The sequence below is a fragment of the Microplitis mediator genome, chromosome 3, assembly GCF_029852145.1.
Source record: "Microplitis mediator isolate UGA2020A chromosome 3, iyMicMedi2.1, whole genome shotgun sequence".
In the NCBI taxonomy this organism is placed as follows: domain Eukaryota; kingdom Metazoa; phylum Arthropoda; class Insecta; order Hymenoptera; family Braconidae; genus Microplitis; species Microplitis mediator.
This window is the reverse complement of record NC_079971.1, coordinates 8,709,416-8,730,634: the sequence shown is the minus strand read 5'-3', so window position 1 is coordinate 8,730,634 and position 21,219 is coordinate 8,709,416. Positions and strand designations below refer to the sequence as shown.

General features: G+C 32.8%; 1 protein-coding gene across 2 annotated transcripts in view; it reads left to right on the top strand.

Annotated features, from left to right (window-relative positions):
• The window catches only part of LOC130664906 (protocadherin Fat 4-like), a 160,240-nt gene extending 159,627 nt beyond the window's left edge, over positions 1-613 (top strand). Inside the window, exon 31 of one of the 2 annotated variants that reach the window (XM_057465089.1) lies at positions 266-613. In XM_057465089.1, the coding sequence (XP_057321072.1) occupies positions 266-355 (90 nt within the window). In that variant the 3' untranslated portion in view covers positions 356-613. The remainder of the gene's footprint in view (positions 1-265) is intronic. The other variant, XM_057465090.1, reaches the window with a different exon arrangement.
• The last annotated feature ends 20,606 nt before the right edge of the window (positions 614-21,219 follow it).

Sequence of the window (21,219 nt, the reverse complement as noted above, 5' to 3'; positions counted from 1 at the left end):
AATTATTGAGTCAAATATAATACTTGTTACTGTTACTATACGTGGACTGATTTACAATCCTTTAGTCATACTCACCTCCAACAATATTACAACTAGTAAATAGATTTTTAAAAAATCCACCTATGAAATTTAGACTTGTTGAATGATTTTAAAAAAATTATCATAAATTAAAGGAACACTATAAAAGTTAATTAAAGCTAATAATAAATACTTCGGGAATTTATGTGAATTTTTATTGTGGTTTTTCTATTTTTTTCTATTTTAGGTGAGCCCGATCGTTGCAGAAATGCCAAAATTAATATTGGACAACCCGTTTCCAAAGGATAAATATTTGGAAAATGATAAATCATGTTGAATGTTAATATATAATTAATATTCAGCTAAAATACTGTACCATTTATGAATGTATGATTGTTATAATAATAATTAAATAAATGCATGCCAGGACTGGTTGGTGGTTGGGGTGTTTGAAAAATACCCATATTTAAAAATACAACAATATTTTTATTTGTCACAGGACTTATTATCACTGGGTTACAAAATTAATTCGTTGATTTAATTTATTAGTACTGTTAATTGCTTGAGCTCATGAATACGTAATTAATTGAATGCAAATGATAGAATTGAGCTCGAGTAAATAATTGAAATAATTGAAGTAATTTATTAGAGTCTATTCGAACACTGAGTTGATTGAAAAAATGTCATGATAATAAGGAACATGAATTCAGAGGTTACCGAGCGAAGTTAAGAATTGAACACGTAATGATTATTTTTTAAGAGCACCAAATGCATAAATAATTGAGTTCATTAATAATAATTATCACTTAATTTAATTGAATTGAATGAGCTCGAAGTAAATTACATTGAATTTACTTTATTTGTTGAACACGTTGTAGCATGATTTCAGAGGGCACCGAGCGAGAATTAACTTTTAATTTAATTAAAATATTGAGCATAATGATAATTAATTAATTATAATATTGAGTCTTTTATTTAATCGAGTACTGGTAATAATTATTTATTTAATAAAAAAGGCACCTGTGATGTATCCCATTTGAATAACCTCTTGAGAAACGTGGTTGATGATCCCTAGATTATTTGAGTTCTTGAAGTATTTTATTTATGAGCTCTGGTGCTCGAAATTATATAAATAAATATATTTTTAATGAGATCGATGATTGATTAATTCAATTAATCAATTACTTTGATTTATTTACTCGTGATAAGCGCAAAATGATACGATTTATTATAACATGTGTTATTACTTGAATGTACGTAAAACGAAAGATAATGGCGTCGGTCTTCTCTACACGAGGCAGGGAACAGTCGATGCGCATGCGCCGCACTGCGCATGATCAAGTTTGAATTAATGGACTAGGAACCAGGAGGTGCTGCCTCTACCTGCCGAAAGTGCAACTACATTTGAATTTAAATGTAGTTGTGATTACGCAACAATGATGATAATAAACTTTAGTGATTGTACAAAAAACCCCGCCATCCAGGCCTATTTTATTACCACTAGTAGAATAATAATGATGATGATGGTGATGATGCATAGTACCCTTGAAATTGAAGAAGATACAAATTATAAGGAGGAGAGAAGTAGGTGGTTCCCAAATGTATGCTTGCTAGAAATTTGGATAATGCGGATTGATAAGGTATTACGAAATAGGGTAACGAAGAGGTGGAAAAAGTGATAGGTAAGATTTTTCTTGGTCCTAGGCGGGATAGGGGAAATGTACAAGTTAGCTTCATGGAGTAAAACAGGTAACTAGGCCGGGGGGGGGGGGAAAGACTGTCTGTAAGCTCTTGGTTGATTCCCTATCTCTATGAAAACAAAGTCACACGGCTGCCAGAGCTGGCAAGCTTCGGATAGCGAAGTCAGAGAATAACAATGGCTACTCTAGACATCATAATTTACAAGAGATTTTTTATTATAATCTCGATTTTTATTTGCAGTTTACACAGCTGCCTTTTGCTGGGTAACGTATTTCTTTAATTCGGAGACTCGGTATCCCGGTAATATTATAATTTATATATCTCACCATCGAAACTCGAAGTAGCTGTTATCTACAACTAGAACAAAGCCTTGTAGAACGAAAAAAAGAGGATACACTAAGTTTGAATTTTATGAAGACTGGATGCGAGTAAGCCTCGGTAAACATGGGGTGGTTAGGTGATGGCTCGCTGCGGGTAAAGGAACGCAGCTGAAGAATCTGGTTGCTGTAATAATTTGACTTATATTCAAATTCTGGAAACCACAGACGATCGTCTTATGCGATTGTTTCCTTATAGCCGAATTAAATAATCTTCCATTGTGAGCGCTCGTGAGATAAGAAAAACCGAGTTTACTGATAAGAGAATGCTCGCAAGATAAGCCTAAATTTTATTTGCTGTAATAAAACTTTATAAAAAATTTTCTGATCACCTTAGAACGTAATAGTGTCCTGCATAAAACTTTCGTGAATCTTAAAATATTTGTACGACTCTCCGGCGTCAAGACGTTTAATGACACTCTCATCTACTAACTCGATATCTCCACGAGAGTCAGAGCCCTTATCTTTCACCAGATTAACGACCGCGCACTTGTCAAACCCAAAAGACATGCCGACATTCCGTGTATACTTCGCTACCCAATCCCCTCCTATCGTTATTAGACGACCACCAACTCGCAAGATACCAGCATGGTCAACTCTCATTTCCGACGAGAAGTATGCTTGTTGAGTTGTTCGTATCCAGAAAAGCTTTGCGGCTTCTAAATCTACTGAATTAATTGGTAGGATGGCTCGACTTGAGTTTTGCCCCTTTTCAAAACGTAAGACGTTCTCGCTAGTAAAGTGCAGTAATTCTGAGAAATTTAGGAAGACCTTTATTAAAAGAAATGCCGGTTGTTCTTGCAATTCTTGCTCTGGAGATGGTGGTATGGCTGATGTCCAGAATTCTGGAGATTAAGGTGCCCATGGTGGCCTAGTACACCACAGTGCGTGTTCGATCAGTTGAGAAGCACTTAGACCCCGAGAGGCGCAATCAGCTGAGTTGAGTTTTACTAATGTAAATCTCCAATGAGTATGTGATACTCAGTTCCCACAAGCTCTTTCCACCTCATTGGATTATTTTTTACCCATGCGAGAGTAACTGAAGAGTCAATTCAGAGAAAAACTGAAACATCATTGAGATTGAGAGTCTTTTGAACATGTTTAACGAAATATCGTCCTGCTAGATCCATTAAACACCACTTTAATACCCCATGATGAGGGAGGTAATACGCATGAGAAGGCTCTAGAGCGTCCAAAAGCACAGCGACCATGTGACCTAGAGCTTCATACTCTTGCAGGAAGTTGATGTATCGCTCCTTGACAATTGCATCAGAGGAGAGACGTTTCAGAAGACCTTGAAGGCACCTTTATGCTATTAACTTTTAGTTGCCCAATCGTGAGACGCCTGAATTGAGTCGTACAAATAACGATCTAATGCATCTCTAGAATGAGTTGTTTTGAAACGCTCTTCACATTCTGACTCAGCCAGACTGAGATATCTGATGTGGTAACTACTCCTTCTTGTACCCAAAATTTCGTGAGAGTTTCTTGCAATGCATCGTTACTCGTCAAATGAAGACACCGTAGACATTTCGTGTGAGAGTCTGAAGATGCTGGACCCAGAACTGCCCATCCAAATACAGCACGCATAGCCATGGGTTCGGATTGACCACTTGTAACTAGACGAGATGACTTAAGGATTCGTCTGAGATTATCTGCACCGATGAGGATGTCAATTAGACCTGGTGTTAAAAATTCTGGGTCTGTCAACTCTAGATTGTTAATATGATGCCAGTCTCGATTAGTTACCGTAACTGATGGAATCTGGATGGTAAACCTCGGTAGTATATGAGCTTCCAATTGTAACTTAGACGCTGAGTGAATTGATTGTAAATCGGGCGTCAGTAGACCTTGAGTTTCTTCTGTCGAGATACTACCGACCCCAAGTATTGGGATTTCTGATGACTTCCTGAGAAGTCTAAGTTGGTTGACGAGTTTAAATGAGACCAGTGACAACTTTGAGCCTGGATCTAAGAGAACACGTGCTCGATGCCCTGGCGGATCCGATTTCACTGAATCCCCTGAAATCCCACCGTGTAAATGTGAAAAAATTCCACACAACATACATTTAAATTACACCGTACTCCTCCGGGTTACACGATTTTTACCTGCTATTCCCACCGGAGCTTTGATGAAAGAAAGAGTACACCAATACTACACTGACTTTACACGACGACTGTTTTAGTGGAAATTTAAATTTTACGCTTAAATTACATCGTATTACACGATTTTTACTCGCTATTCCCACCGGAGCTTTGATGAAAGAAAGAGTACACCAATACTACACTGACTTTACACGACGACTGTTTTAGTGGAAATTTAAATTTTACACTTAAATTACATCGTATTACACGATTTTTACTCGCTATTCCCACCGGAGCTTCAATAGAAGAAAGAGTACACTGTAACTATACTTATTTTACACCACGGATGATTCAGTGGAAATGTAAATTGTACGCTTGAATTTCATCCTATACAACGTATTAAATAAAATGTAAATTTTTGTTCATATAGTAAAAACTCTATACTTTTTACAAAAATAATTTTTTTTTGTAAGTCCAAGTTTAATTTCTGAGAATTATTATTCATGGAAGCATTGGTAATAAATACTAATGCCACGATGTAAAATAGGATATACTATCCCTGTGGAAAAGCTCTCATAAATTCTGATAAGATATTGAATATTTTTTATAAGAATCTATGAGCTTCGAAAATATCTATGAAATTTAAAAAAATTCTCATATGAATTTTTATGAGAATCTATGAGTCAAAGCTTTTGATGTTTTCCTATCATGATTTCCGTACTAGATTTTTAAAAGAATGAGTAAGATTTTTTAATTTATGAGATTCTGTGACTCGAATTCCGCCAACGATTATGAGATTGAATAAGTACTTTCACTTCTATAAGATTGTTACAATTTATTCTAATCTATTTTAACTAAGAATTGATCAGGCGAATTCCGATGTTATAATACTTACAAAATCTTAATAAGATTATTTTTTTATACGAAATTTCCAGAATTTATAAGTTTTAGTAAGAGTTATCCTAGGAGATAATATCTTATTGAATATCATAAAATATTTGTCATATTTTATGAGAAAATATTTATTATGTATTTCTTCGAAATTTTATGAGACTGAATCAGGAATCACATGGACAAATGCAGACCTTTTTCTCATAAAAATTTTATGAGAATTAGTAAGAAAATCTATAATCGAATTAACTTGTAAAAACTTAAAAGATTTAATTTTAATTTAAAAGCTATGTGATTTATGAGTTTTTGTAAGTTTTAGTTAGAAGGCTATTACTTATAAAATATTATGGAGTACTTATGAGATTTTATAAATAATTTCCATTCACATAAAATATTAATTTTATCAGATTCATTCAAAAATAATTGCTTATTTCAATTTTTTTTTATAAGAATTTACACCAAAAATACTAATATTATCACTATTTCTTGTACTTTAAATATTTTAACTGTTCGGAGATGAGTGAAAATATAAGTTTTTATGTGATTTTAAACAAACCCAGTAATGTATCTTGCCCCATTTTTTTTTTTTTTTGGTGCAAGATACATCTTTTTTTTTGTAGCGATATTGCATTTTTTTGGTTAAACAGAATAAAATTTCTCGGAACAAGTACTATTCTCTTCACGCAAGTTTTTTTGTATTCTCCGACCAAAATAACAAAAGTTGCTTAAGCCAAGAGAAAAAATTTCCCGGGAGAAAAGATCGATATGGAAAAGGGGAAAGTCACCGGTGCTAGGCAGCAGCAGCGGGAGTAGTTCGGTGCTCGCCACGAGATCGCGCCTACGATTTGTAGTGTCCCTGGTAAGACATTTATTTCAGAAGTGTTATATTCCAAATTTCAATACAATTTTATTCGAGTAATCCTCTGTCATTTGACAGACCAACAAGTACCTGTTTGGGTTGTACTATGGTATATCCCATAATACATCATGACTTTAATATTTAATATTAATGTTTACTTGAGTAATTTTTGATGAATAAATAAACGGACTCAATTTCATAGATTTTTCGTGAATAGATTGCTAAAGATTTTCCGCGTAAATACTCATACAAATATTCTTGAGTATACATAATAGAAACTTTTTGAATTCATGCTAAAAAATTCAATAATTTAGCATATAAACCTTAATCAATACTAAAGAAACTATAACTTATTCAATCTCATAAATTTTTTCGTTACTATATGGAAAATAACTGTACTCACATTGATTAATCAGTATTAAATCTTGTATGATTACTTCAGAAATCGTCTCATACAATCTTATTCATTTCCAAAATCTACTCAATTGTAAACTTTACATTTTTCGAAAACTTATAAATACTTATAATCACAATATTACAGCTTCTGTTTCTTATAGATTCTGAAAATTTATATGAGAATTTTAAGAAAAAAATTTTTTTGATGCACCATCTATGAGAAAATAATTGTATCAGAATTTTGGAGATTTTTCGTGGACAAATACTGATCGTTTTCTCATAGCCAATTTTTTTTATGAGATTTTATAAGACCTTTTCCACAGGGATGATACCAACAAAAAAGGTACTCATTACTCTGTCAAATGACAGAGGAGTACTCGTGCCAAAATTGCTTCCAGCATTGGAATATAAGACTTCTGAAATAAGTCTCTTACTAGAGACACGACAACCCGTGGGCGCGATCTCGTGGCGAGCATAGAACTACTTCCGCTGCTGCTTATAGCACCGGTGACCTCCCTCTCCTACATATATACATATATATTTTTACTCCCGAGTTATTTTTCTCTTAGTTTAAGCATTTTTTTTATTTTTTTTGGTTGGAGCATATAAAAATTTTTGCGCTTAAAAAATTGTACTTATTCCGAGAAAATTTATTGTCTTCAAATCAAAAAATATAATATTGTTTCAAAAAACTATCACATCTTTCTTTAAGAAAATATCTCTCATGTTTAGAAAAAAAAACTCTTAAAACAAGTATAAACTTTTTTTGTTCAAGCATAAAAATATGTTGATTTGAGGAAAAAAAAATTTTAATTTAATATAACTATTTACTACGTGCAAGAAAATTTCAATTTTCTAAATCGTTAAACAAAATCTTTTGTATCAAGATTAATTTTCTTGGTTCAAGTGAACTGTATTACTTTGTGAAAAATAAGTTGTAGGAAGTGAAATGATTTACATAAAAAACTCTATCACATTTTAAGATAAGTCTGATAGTTTCGCCGAAAAAGTCAAATAATACTAAAATTTACTATGAATCCAACTTTGACCTCGAAGAACTTTCAAAAAATTAACTTTATCGAAAAATTATAAGAGACTTTTATTGTAGAACGTTCAATTTTCAACACAAGTGTTCATTGATTTTTCCGATACACAATTCCCTGGTGAGTGATAAAATTCTAAACTGTGAAAAAATATTTTTCCTATGTTATTTAAATCAGAAATCGAAAAATGCGATGGACTACCTCTAAAACTTGAATTTAAGAGCCAATCTTCTGACAGAATTTTTATTCTTTCTTGGTACCCAGAAAAAAAAATGTTGTTTTCCGGCACACCCTAATTATTATATTATAAAATAATTACAACTTTTAGTATTGATTACAAATACAATTTACAGATATCTGATAATCTTGCACCAAGTAAAGAATTATCTTGATAATTTTATCTTATGTCAAAATGTTTTTTTTTTCAAATCAACATATTTTTATGCTTAAATTGAAATAATTTCAATTGCTTAAAGTGTTTTTATTTCTTAGTATGAGAGATATTTTTTTGAATAAAGTTTTTCGTTAAAAGTGAAAATGAATTGTATTTTTTAATCAAACAATTGAAAGCAAATATACACTTATCCAGAAAATTAAAGGAACAAGAAAATTTTATAAATTTTTTAGTGATTATTAGAAGGCTGTATTTTCGTGAAAAATGATCGTATCGAAAATATTAAAAAAGCAAATTGAAGCTTGAAATCTCTAGTTTGAAGATCTTCCAGCAAAATAATTTTTTGAGCTACGGTTTTTGCGGAATCATAAGAAATAGCTCGAGATAAAATTTTTCCAAATTTTTTGGTTTTGGTTTTTGGGTCTACAGGGTCGGGAAAATTGTTTGGCTCGTTTAGGAATTTTATTCATCTAAAATTTGCTTCTTTTTTGTTTATTTGTACGACAATTTGCTGCTGAGATATCAGCCTTATAATAAAAAAGGATCTTTTTGTCCTTGATTATCGATATCTCAGCCACTAATGGTCGCACATTGATTTTAAGGGCAGCTTTAGAACGTGAAATAATACCCTACTAGCCTCATTTCCGATTTAAAAAAAAAAAATTTTTTTTCGTCCTTAATATTAATTTGAAAAACCTACAAAAAATGGACTTTTTATGGTTTTTTAGTTAATCAACCGCTGCTTTAAGAATATTGATGGAAAGGGGAATGTTGCCAGGTGATTTTACAGCTTAATGTACCCCCAAAAGCCCTAGAAATTTTCAAATCGATCCATTGAACTGTTTGTCCGGGCCGATTGTTCAAAGTTTTACAAAAAAATTTAAGGAACAAGCTTTGTTCCTTAATTTGTTTAATCATTACCAAAATGGAAAAAGTAATTTTCTTTCGGATTTTTTTTCATTTTTGCGTTAGTTATTCAGTAAATGTAAGGTAAAGAAAAAGAAAAAAAATCTCCAAAAACGAAATAAAACAAGAATTTTTTTACGTTTTACTCGGAGTTTTTTTTCCCTTTTTTATTATAAGGCTAATATCTCAGCAGCAAATTGTCGTACAAATAAACAAAAAAGGCAAATTGTAGCTGAATGAATTTCCTAAACGAGCCAGTAATTGATTTTTCGGAAAAAAATTTTCCCGATCCCGTAGACCCAAAAACCAAAACCAAAAAATTTAGAAAAATTTTGTCTCGAGCTATTTCTTATGATCCCGCGAAAACCGTAGCTCAAAAAATTATTTTGCTAGAAGATCTTCAAACTAGAGATTTCAAGCTTCAATTTGTTTTTTTAATTTTTTCGATACGATCATTTTTCACGAAAATACAGCCTTCCAAAAATCACTAAAAAATTTATAAAATTTTCTTGTTCCTTTAATTTTTTGGATAAGTGTAGAATTATATATAATTATTTAAAATTATATATAATTTTTTTCACTCGGGCGCTTAAATTACATCGTATTACACGATTTTTACATGCTATTCCCACCGGAGCTTCGATGAAAGAAAAAGTACACCAAAACTACACTTATTTTACACGGCGGCGGTTTTAGTGGGAATTTCAATTTTACGCTTAAATTACACTATGTTAAACGGTTTTTTTCAGTGCACGAACTCTTTTAACGTGAAAATAACTATTTTACATACTAATTACACCAAAATTTTAAAATTAAAAAAATACGCTAGAAAATGCAGACAAAACGTCGTAAAAACTCCGAAGAAACACAGTTGAAACCTCTTGTCAACATGGCAGACAAAACACCGCTTTTTAACGAAAAACACCGTCGAAACTCCGTTGATACGCCGATTTTTTAGCGAGTTTGTACGGTGGCGCTTGAACCACTAGAATATACAGTGGAAACTCAATGGTACACGGAAAGAAATGTATGGTACTTATCACCATACTCTTATTACAGTATTGCAGCAAGTACCATAAGTATGGCGTTATTCACCATACTGTATAGTACAGAAAATTTTGTGTAGCTTACATGTCTGTATAACAGAATTGACCAGATAAGTATGGGCTTGAGGCCCATACTACATTGAAGAAACGGCAATGCCACTAAGGCATTCCGTAATAGATCTTTGTGCGGTAGTCAATACACTATCGGATTACTACCAAAACCGCATAGATGTAGCTGCAATACTTCGTCGATAAATAGATAAAAATATATTTATGTAAACAAGTGATCACAGGTTATATTAGGAAATAATTCTTATTTGAAAAAATTTATTCTTTGATTTTCAATTAATTTTTTTAATTTAAAAAAAAAATGATCCCTCATACCTGAAACGTTAAATTTACTATAAAAAAAAGTGCATGTTAAAATATAAAAAAAATTTATTCTTCATATAAAAGAAAATTCATATTAAAAATACATACCAAATATAGTTATGAATATATCAAAAAAACGTACATAAAAAATACATTTTTTATATAAATTTTATATATTTTTTTTTCTAAGTTGTTGGTTACAGTAAAAATATAATTTTTACATATATTTTTTATATTTCCATAAATGTATTTTTACATATTCGAAATATATTATTTATATAATTTTTTTATATTTTTATATATGTATTTTTTTATATATTCTAAGATATATTTTTAACACATTCAAAATACATTTAAAACATATAAAAAATACATGAAAATCAGCTAAAGGTTAGCAATTTAAAACATATTTTTTATACATCTTTTATATATATTTATATATTTTTTATGTATTTTTAATACATTTTTTTTATATGAAAAATATATTAGTGTAATATTTTAACAGATATTTTTTTTATAAATTTTTTTCATGGGAGTATAACCTATTTTTTGAATCAAATAAACTTTGATAATACTACAATATTAGCATAAATAATTTGACAATATTGAATAGCGTTATCTACCAAAAGCATTGTGGATACCGCCAAGCAGTATGGGCTTGACGGCCATACTGACATAGGCTCATCCGCCATGACTAATGCCGAAACTTTTGCCCGTCTAAAAATAACTAGGGAAACAAATGCAAGTTGTAAACTTAGAAAATTCCAAAGCCGTGAATTCAAATAACGAAGTAGGTAATTTCATAATTGACAATTTTTATTCAGAGTTCTGCATTGTAAAACAAAGATGTACATATCTTTAGATAAAACAAATAGATCCACCAAAGGAAAATATGTTAATCGGAAAAATTATGATCGAACGTTTAAACAGTACATTTTAATCTAAAAAAAAAATTAATAGGAAAGTAGAATACAGAGATTTAAATATATATTCAATGTAAAAAAATAACTGTCAGTTAAATCATAATTTAAGCGCATAAAACATGAAAAAACACATAAAATTTACAGTTTCACAAGACGTTCGAACATTGACTCTTCGATGCTTGAAGCTCTTCTTAAAAGACAAATATTTCCTCCCGCAGAGAAATATCTTACAAATATTATCTGACAAATGACCAACACATCTTGCCGCACAATGAAGCACACATAATCCCACCCAATATCGCATACATTCAGAGACACATTATTTCATACAGTCAGCCACACATTGTCTCACACATTCAGCCACACATTATCTCATACATTCAGCTAGACATTATCCAATACATTCAGCCACGCATTATCCCACACATTTCCCCACACATTTTCCCACACATGTAGCCACACATTATCCCACAAATTATCCCACACATTAAGCCACACATTCAGACACACATTATCCCAAACATTTTCCCACACATTAAGCGACACATTCAGCCACACATTGTCCCAAACATTATCCCACACATTATCCCATACATTCAGCCACACATTATCCCACACATTATTCTACACATATTCCCACACATTCAGCCATACATTATCCCACACATTTTCCCACACATAATGCCACACATTATCCCACACATTTTCCTGCACATTTTCCCACACATTTTCCCGCACATTTAGCAACACATTATCCCACAGATTTAGCCACACAGTTTCCCACACATTCAGAGACACATTATCCCATACATTCAGCTAGACATTATCCCACACATTCAGCCACACATAATCCCACACATTTAGCCACATACTATCAAACACATTCAGCCACACATAATCTTACACTATTAGCCACACATTATCGCATACATTTTACCACACATTTAGCCACACATTATCCCACACATTATCCCACACATTTTCCCACACATTCAGCCACACATTCAGCCACACATTATCCCACAAATTATTCCACACATTTTCCCACACATTTAGCCACACATTAAACGACACATCAAGCCACGCATTTTCCCACACATTTAGCCACACATTTTCTCACACATTTAGCGACTCATTCAGCCACACATTTTCCCACACATTATCCCACACACTATCCCACACATTATGTCACACATTTTCCCACACATTTAGCGACACATTCAGCCACACATTTTCCCACACATTCAGCTACACATTCAGCCACACATTATCCCACACATAATCCCACACATTATCCCACACATTTTCCCACACATTTAGCGACACATTCAGCCACACATTTTCCCACACATTATCCCACACCTTTTCCCACACATTATCCCATACATTATCTCACACATTTTCCCACACATTCAGCCACACAATATCCCACACATTTTCCCACACATTTAGCCACACATTTTCCCACACATTTAGCGACTCATTCAGCCACACATTTTCCCACACATTATCCCACACATTTTCCCACACATTTTCCCACACATTTTCCCACACATTATCCCATACATTATCCCACACATTTTCCCACACATTTAGCCACACATTCAGCTACACATTCAGCCACACATTATCCCACACATAATCCCACACATTTAGCCTCACATTTTCCCACACATTTTCCCACGCATTTTCCCACAGATTGAGCCACACAGTATCCCACACATTCAGAGACACATTATCCCATACATTCAGCTACACATTATCCCACACATTCAGCCACACATAATCCCACACATTTAGCCACTAACTATCCCACATATTCAGCCACACATAATCTTACACTTTAAGCAACGAATTATCCCACACATTATCGCACACATTTTACCACACATTTAGCTACACATTATCCCACACATTATCCCACACATTTTCCCACACATTCAGCCACACATTATCCCACAAATTATTCCACACATTTTCCGACACATTTAGCCACACATTAAACGACACATTCAGCCACGCATTTTCCCACACATTTTCTCACACATTTTCCCACACATTTTCCCACTCATTTTCCCACACATTATTCCATACATTCAGCCACACATTATCCCACACACTTTCCCACACATTATGTCACACATTTTCCCACACATTTAGCCACACATTCAGCTACACATTCAGCCACACATTATCCCACACATAATCCCACACATTTAGCCTCACATTATCCCACACAATTTCCTACACATTCAGACAAACATTATCCCACACGATTTCCCACACATTCGAACACACATTTTCCCATACATTCAGCTACACATTATCCCACTGATTTAGCCACACATTATCCCACACATAATCCCACACATTTAGCCTCACATTATCCCACTCAATTTCCTACACATTCAGACAAACATTATCCCACACGATTTCCTACACATTCAGACAAACATTATCCCACACGATTTCCCACACATTCGAACACACATTTTCCCATACATTCAGCTACACATTATCCCACTGATTTAGCCACACATTATCCCACACATAATCCCACACATTTAGCCTCACATTATCCCACTCAATTTCCTACACATTCAGACAAACATTATCCCACACGATTTCCCACACATTCGAACACACATTATCCCACACATTTTCTTACATATTCGAACATACATTATCCCACACAATTTCCTACACATTCGAACACACATTCGAACTTACATTATCCCACACATTTTTTCTTACATTATCTCACACATTCAGCTACACATTATCCCAGACATTATCCCAGACATTATTCCACACATTTAGCTACACATTTTCCCACACATTCAGCCACACATTTTCCCATACATTTAGCTACACATTTTCCCACTGATTCAGACAAACATTATCCCACACGATTTCCCACACATTCGAACACACATTATCCCACACATTTTCTTACATATTCGAACATACATTATCCCACACAATTTCCTACACATTCGAACACACATTCGAACTTACATTATCCCACACATTTTTCCTTACATTATCTCACACATTATCTTACACATTATCCCACACATTATTCCACACATTATCTCACACATTCAGCTACACATTATCCCAGACATTATTCCAGACATTATTCCACACATTTAGCTACACATTTTCCCACACATTATCCCGCACATTTTCCCACACATTCAGCCACACATTATCCCACACATTTCCCCACACATTCTCTCACACATTCAGCCACACACTATCCCACACATTACCCCACACATTATCCCACACATTCAGCTACACATTATCCCAGACATTTTCCCACACATTTAGCCACAGATTTAGCCACACATTCAGCCACACATTATCCCACACATTTTTTCACGCATTATCTTTCGGCTTATTATATCTGAAAGATGAACATTCACTACACAGTTCCTCGATTTGTTATCCAAAAATGTTTCACTTAAAATTCCCAGTTCCCTTTGCTTTACATAACTTAATTCTTATTTTACATCAAAAAATTTATTTTTTCAAATTTTTAGAACGCCTGAGTTTATTCTCTTTTGATTCCAACTTTTATCTATATTTTCATTACGTCAATTGTTTTTTTGACAAATACAAATACATTTATAAAGATTTGACACATCTCTATTCATTTTTCATCTTCTGACATATCTGTCAGTTCTAAATATTTCATCTCGTTATTAAAGTATAATAAAAACACCGATTCGATCATTACAATAAAATTTAAAATAAATATTAAAATAAACATTACAAAATGTTCGCTCTTGTTCTATGGCAAAAATATAAATCATACAGTATTATTTCGGTGGATCAAATCATTAAATACTCTAAAATGAATTATTGTCTTGTTAAATACAAAAACGAAATCCATCCTGGGAAAATAATAGCCCAAAGCACTAAGTTTGCTTTCCAATAATTTGTTACGTCTACTCCGTGATTAAAGTTAAGCTCTTTTTTGTTTTTGTTTTATTTTATTTTGATTGATTACAATATCTACAAACGGGTGATCCTGTGGATGATTAAACTTGAGCTTATATTTAAATTTCTCTATTAATCGTAAAATTTGAATAAATATTGTATTTTAGACATCACAAAAAGGCTAGAATCATTGTAAGTAAATACAGATGGAATTATTATTGTTAAAAACAATCTTAATGTCGATGTTGACAACACTGATGACAATAAAACTGACACTATAATACCCGTGTAAAAAAAATTCGTTCCAAAAAGATTCCAAAAAAGTTCCGCACATGGAACTTCTAAACATGAGACAGATTAGAACTTCGAATGGAACTTTTTTGGGACGTTAGTAATTTTGATGGTAAAAAGAAAGTTTTTATGATCAAATTTAGAATAAAAAAAGGACGTTCTGGGAACTTTTTTGGAATTTTTTATGGGCGTTTTTTTTAGGTCTATAAAAAATTAAAAAGTAATGATTTTTGAACTATTTTGGTATGTTTATGGAACGTCTTTGGTCTACAAAAGATGTAAAAGAAGTGATTTTGGAAAGTTTTTGGAACACCTTTTTTAGTCCATAAAAAGTCAAAAGTGGTGATTCTGGAACTTTTTTGGAATGTTTTTGGAACATCTACTTTAGTTCTATATTAGGTTGTAAAGTAACGATTTTTGAACCATTTTTGACTGTTTTTAGAACGTCTTTTTTAGTTTTCGAAAAAAACCAAAGTGGAGATTATGGAACTTTTTTGGAATGTCCATTTAAAATTCCAAAAATATCTAAGAACGTTCTTTTTTGACTCTAAATTCACTCATAAAAACTTTTTATTTTCCATCAAAATTACTAACATTCCAAAAAAGTTCCATTCGAAGTTCTAATCTGTCTCATGTTTAAAAGTTCCACATGCAGAACTTTTTTGGAATCTTTTTGGAACAAATTTTTTTTACACGGGTAACTGACAATATTAATATTTCACAAAATTTTATACACTCTAACAACACTGACGACCATAATACTGACATTACTGACGACCATAATACTGACTGTGACAATACTGACAATAATATTACTGACTTGAAAAATATCGACGATCATGATACTACCAATATTGACAGGAACATAAGTGACAACAATAATAAAATAGATAACGATACTGACCCTACCAACCCAAATAATAATTTTAATAACCATGATGACAATAACAACAACAAACGCGACGTTAATTTGACTAATAAGTCGGTAAATACAATTAGTAGCAAAATTGAGATTTTTCCTAACAGTGGAGTGTTTGTTTCATCTAAAGACTCCGAAATCATGACTAAAATAAAAGGAAACCATAAAAAATTAACAAGATTATTACTAAACAATATTTTTGGAAATAAACTAATAAAAATGAGTATTACTGGCTGGTGTGAAGGAGTTGAAGAAGCGTTTCCTCCTGAAATATTGAAAGCGTGCGAAAGTGAAAATCTTATATTAACTATTGTTTTAAGTAAACGATCAGCTCATTAAAAGTAACACTATGGAAATATACAATTTGTCATTAACTAAGATTTGTTACAGGCTTTGTGAAGCAGCAGACAAAGACTGGATGGATCAGCCACAAAGATTTTCAAATTTGTGTCACACAAATGTGCAACACACTTCGACACCCAAAAAAAAAACTAGAATAATTATCATGAAATTGATATTCATTGTAAAAATAAATTCATCTTAATATAAATTATGATCTTCGCTTGAATTAGTTCGTAAAAGAGTAAGTGCTAGTTCATGTGAGAGAATGTGTATATGAATGTATGAGATAATATGTGAAACAGTGTGGATGCGCAAGTAAATATGTGAGATTATGTGTAAGACAGTATGTGGTAAAGGGACGATACCATGTGTGGGGCAATAGCTGGTTTAATTTGTAAGTCAATGTAAAACTGAAGGTGTGAAACTTTGTGAAAGTCAGTGTGTAGCTGAATGTATAAGACGCTGTGTGGGTAAATGTATGGAAAAATGTGTGGCTGAATGTGTGGGAATATGTGTAAAATAATGTGTGGGACAAAGTGTGGTTGAATGTGTGGGATAATGGGTTTGACAATGTGTGGCTGAATGTATGTGGGACAATGTGTAAGAAAATGTGTGGGATAATGTATGGCTGAATGTGTGGGAATATGTGTAGAATAATGTGTGGGATAATGTGTGGAATAATGTGTGGGAAAATGTGTGTGCTAATGTGTGGCATAATGTGTGAGATAAAGTGTGGGAAAATGTGTGGCATAATGTGTGGGAAAATGTGTGGGATAATATGTGACTGAATGTGTGGGAATATGTGTAGAATAATATGTGGGATAATGTGTGGCTGAATGTGTTGCTAAATGTGTGGGAAAATGTGTGGCTGAATGTGCGGGAAAATGTGTGAGATAAAGTGTGGGAAAATCTGTGGCTTAATGTGTGGGAAAATGTGTTGGATAATATGTGACTGAATGTGTGGTTGAATGTCTGAGTAAAAATATGTCTGATCGTGTGAGACAATGTCTGAAATAATGTGTGAGTCTATGGCACGCCGTTTTACTATTTAATGCCATAAAATTTTTCATCTAAATAAAAAATAATTCTATTTTTAAAATTTGAAGAAATATTTTAAATTACATTTTTTATTATGTGGGGACATAATAAAATTTATGTATTATTATGTCCCGACATAAAATTAAATCAAAATGCATAGTAGGAGATACAAAATATTATAAGTTATCATTATGTTCAGAGATAAATTTAATTATTTATTATTATGTCGGGACATAATAATATATAAATTTTATTATGTTCCCACATAAAAAAAAAAACATTGTCTTATAATTATGTGTAGACTAAATATCTATTCGGTTCACCAAACTTTTCGACAATAGAAATATTTAAAATTATGCTAGTACATAATAATAACTCGAACATTAAAATTTCTTTCCCAACATAAACGAAATGGTTTAATTTTATTATGCGTTGATATAAAAAAAAATTAAGGAAAAAAACTTTATGTCACAGTTCATAATTTTAAGTGAGAATAATTTTATGTACAGTCATAATTTAAATTTAAAAATTTTTATTATGTACTAACATAATTTTTATTGTCACGGACGAATTTTTATTATCTTCCAACATAATTTTAATTCCAACTAAAAATTTTCCAATGGCATAAAAATAACTAAGCCAATAAAAATTATTGTGCTACATAATAATAATTAGATATATAAATATTATGATAGCATATAAATATAATTATTACATTTTTATTATGTACATAATTTTAAATCTAGCATTTTTATTATGTACATAATTTTAATTCTAGAATTTTTATTATGTACATAATTTTAATTCCAGAATTTTCATTATGTACATAATTTTAATTCTAGAATTTTCATTATGTACATAATTTTAATTCTACCATTTTCATTATGTACATAATGAAAATTCTACCATTTTTATTATGTACATAGTTTTAATTCTACCTTTTATATCATGATCATAATATTAATATTCTTAGTTTTCATGATGCATACCTGTAAAAAAACTGATATACATGTCTATGTATAGCGCATATATAGGCATGTAGAAAGTATCTATGGAGCATATATGTTCTGTACATGGTAACTCACAGCATATAGACATGCATGGTCTATGTATGCTTCTTTTATGGCAATGTATACCCATACAGGAAGCCCCAGAGTTGAACGACGGGGCCATGTCTGGGACATTATTGGGAAGCCCATCTTGGCAAACCTATACTGTCCCATGCCCGGGCCATAACTGGGTAATTAGTCTTGGCCATTCCAATGATTACCCAGGCGTGGGCCAATACTGAATAACCTAGCTTTGGCCAAGCCTAGAGTCACCCTAACTTGGGCCAAGTTTGCGTAACCTAACCTCGACCGTTGGATGGTAACCCTAACATGGGTCAAGACTGGATAACCTAGCCTTGGCCGTTGAATGGTAACCCTAACATAGACCAAGACTGAATGACCTAGCCTTGGCCGTTGATTGGTAAACCTAACACGGGCTTAGACTGAACAACCCATTTTTTATGAAAAGTCATTGTATAATATTTTCTTACATCCAGGTAATTTGTGTTGATTAGATTTGCCAGGAGAAAAAAAATTTATATAATTATATAAAAAATCAAATTATATGTAAATTATTATGCATATCGGCCGAGAAAAAAAAACTCACGTTCGTTCAGTATTCGAATCACGGACCTTGTGAGGGCCAGCCCACTGCACCCCATGCAGGAGCTGCCAGAGTTGAATGAAGGGGCCCTCCTTGGCTCAGCACTGGGGAACCTAGCTTTTGGCACGTCTATATTGGCCCATTCTTGGGTCCAATCATTACCCGAGCTTAGGTCAAGACTAGGTTCCCCTGCCTTGATCATTCAATGACAAGCCAGATTTGAGCCAAGGTAGGATTATCCAAGTTCGGCTATATCTATAGTTTCCCCATCCTTGGGCCAGAATTGGTTAACCCACGTTTTTTATTAATTATTCAACTAACTCATTATTATGGTTTTTTAAATTAATAATTATTTATTTTTGAATTGAAATAAGTTTTATTCAATAAATATTATAATATTGCGATTAAAATTATTTACAACTAATAATTGAAATATTTTTTAATTCATTGTTATTTGCAATCAACAACCGTAATTTTATAGGTTTAGTTATAAAACTTAATTCAAGTAAGAAATAACTCATGAATTTTTATAAAAAATGTGATTTTTAATATTGGTGGTAGAGCAAGACAATTCAACTGGGTTCTTGATAAATAATCAACTAAATTTAATAAATTTTATTTTTAAAAATTATGTAATTATAATTAAAATAATACGAAATTATTATTTTTTTCTTAATCGAAAATATTTATTTAATAGCTCTTTATATTTCATAAAACCAAGTGGTTGTAGTAAAATGAATAAGTACAACATATAAAAGTTTCAGTTCAACATTAGTAGGTTCGTCCAGTAGCTACCGTTCAAACCTAGCGATCAGAAGGACGGCAGTTCGCGCCCAGAGCCCAGCAGAATTTTCACCGAGTTTTTTCACGTCATTTACCTCACTTAAATAGTTTAAACGTTAATGATCACAAACTCCATTAGGATAATAATAATAAAATTTTTTTTAAATTAAATTTATTTGTTTTGTCGATGCATAGGCCAAGTCTGGCAAGCAAGCATGGGCTAGGTCTGGCAAACAAGCATGGCTCCGATCTGGCCACCACGCATGAGCCAGCCTTGGCAATGATGCCTGGGCTAATGGTAACAACCAAGCCTGGCACCTTGTTATCATCCCAGACTTTTACCAAAGCTGGGCCAAAGCGGGCTTACAAACATGGGCCAGAGATCGACAGCATTGCGCCAAGCGTGGCCCATATCTGGTCCCATTGTATTTTCCTGTATGGGTAGACTTGTTAAAAAATTTTTCGTTGTCGATGGACTATTTATGCCGATATGTGGCTATATGTCGAACATATCCCTGGTTGAAAGGAACCATTGGCCAAAGCTTGGATCAAGCCTTGGTCCGTCGTCAGCCAATGCTCCTCGGCTTAGCGCAAGGCTTGGGTCAAGCCTTGGCTGATCATTGGGCGAGCCATGGTTCAAGCCTTGGGTGGTAGCCATGTTCCAAGCTTTGGTAAACTAAAATATCAAGCCTCGGCCGAGTCTTGGGAAACGAAAAATTATGCCTTGGCCAAGGCTTGGGAAACAAAAAATCAAGCCTCGGCTAAACCTCGGGGAGCAAAAATCTAAGGCTCACCCAATGCTCGATAAAAAATATCATTATTTAAATTATTAAGTATAATTAAAAAAAAGTTTGATCAGACTTTCATCGACATTACATTGGAGTGTAATTAACTAATCACTGAATCACCGGGAAATAACGAATAAAATTATTTGGGGACTACCGGGGTTCAAACTGAGATCCTTCTGGTTACTAGGCCAGGATGCTATCCACTGTGCTAAATCTGATGTTCAGATAATCCTGATTTTTTTGCTTATTAATTATTCAAATACAAATTAATTTAGAAATATTAGATCGTAAAGATGAGGTGAAATGTAGTTTTATTTATTGAAGTTAAAATTGTCTGATGAGTAATGACATATATTTATTAATTTGTAATTTTACACTGTAAAAAATCCGGAGTAAATTCGGAGTGAAATTAAATCCGAATTCACTCCGCATTCACTCCGCCACTCG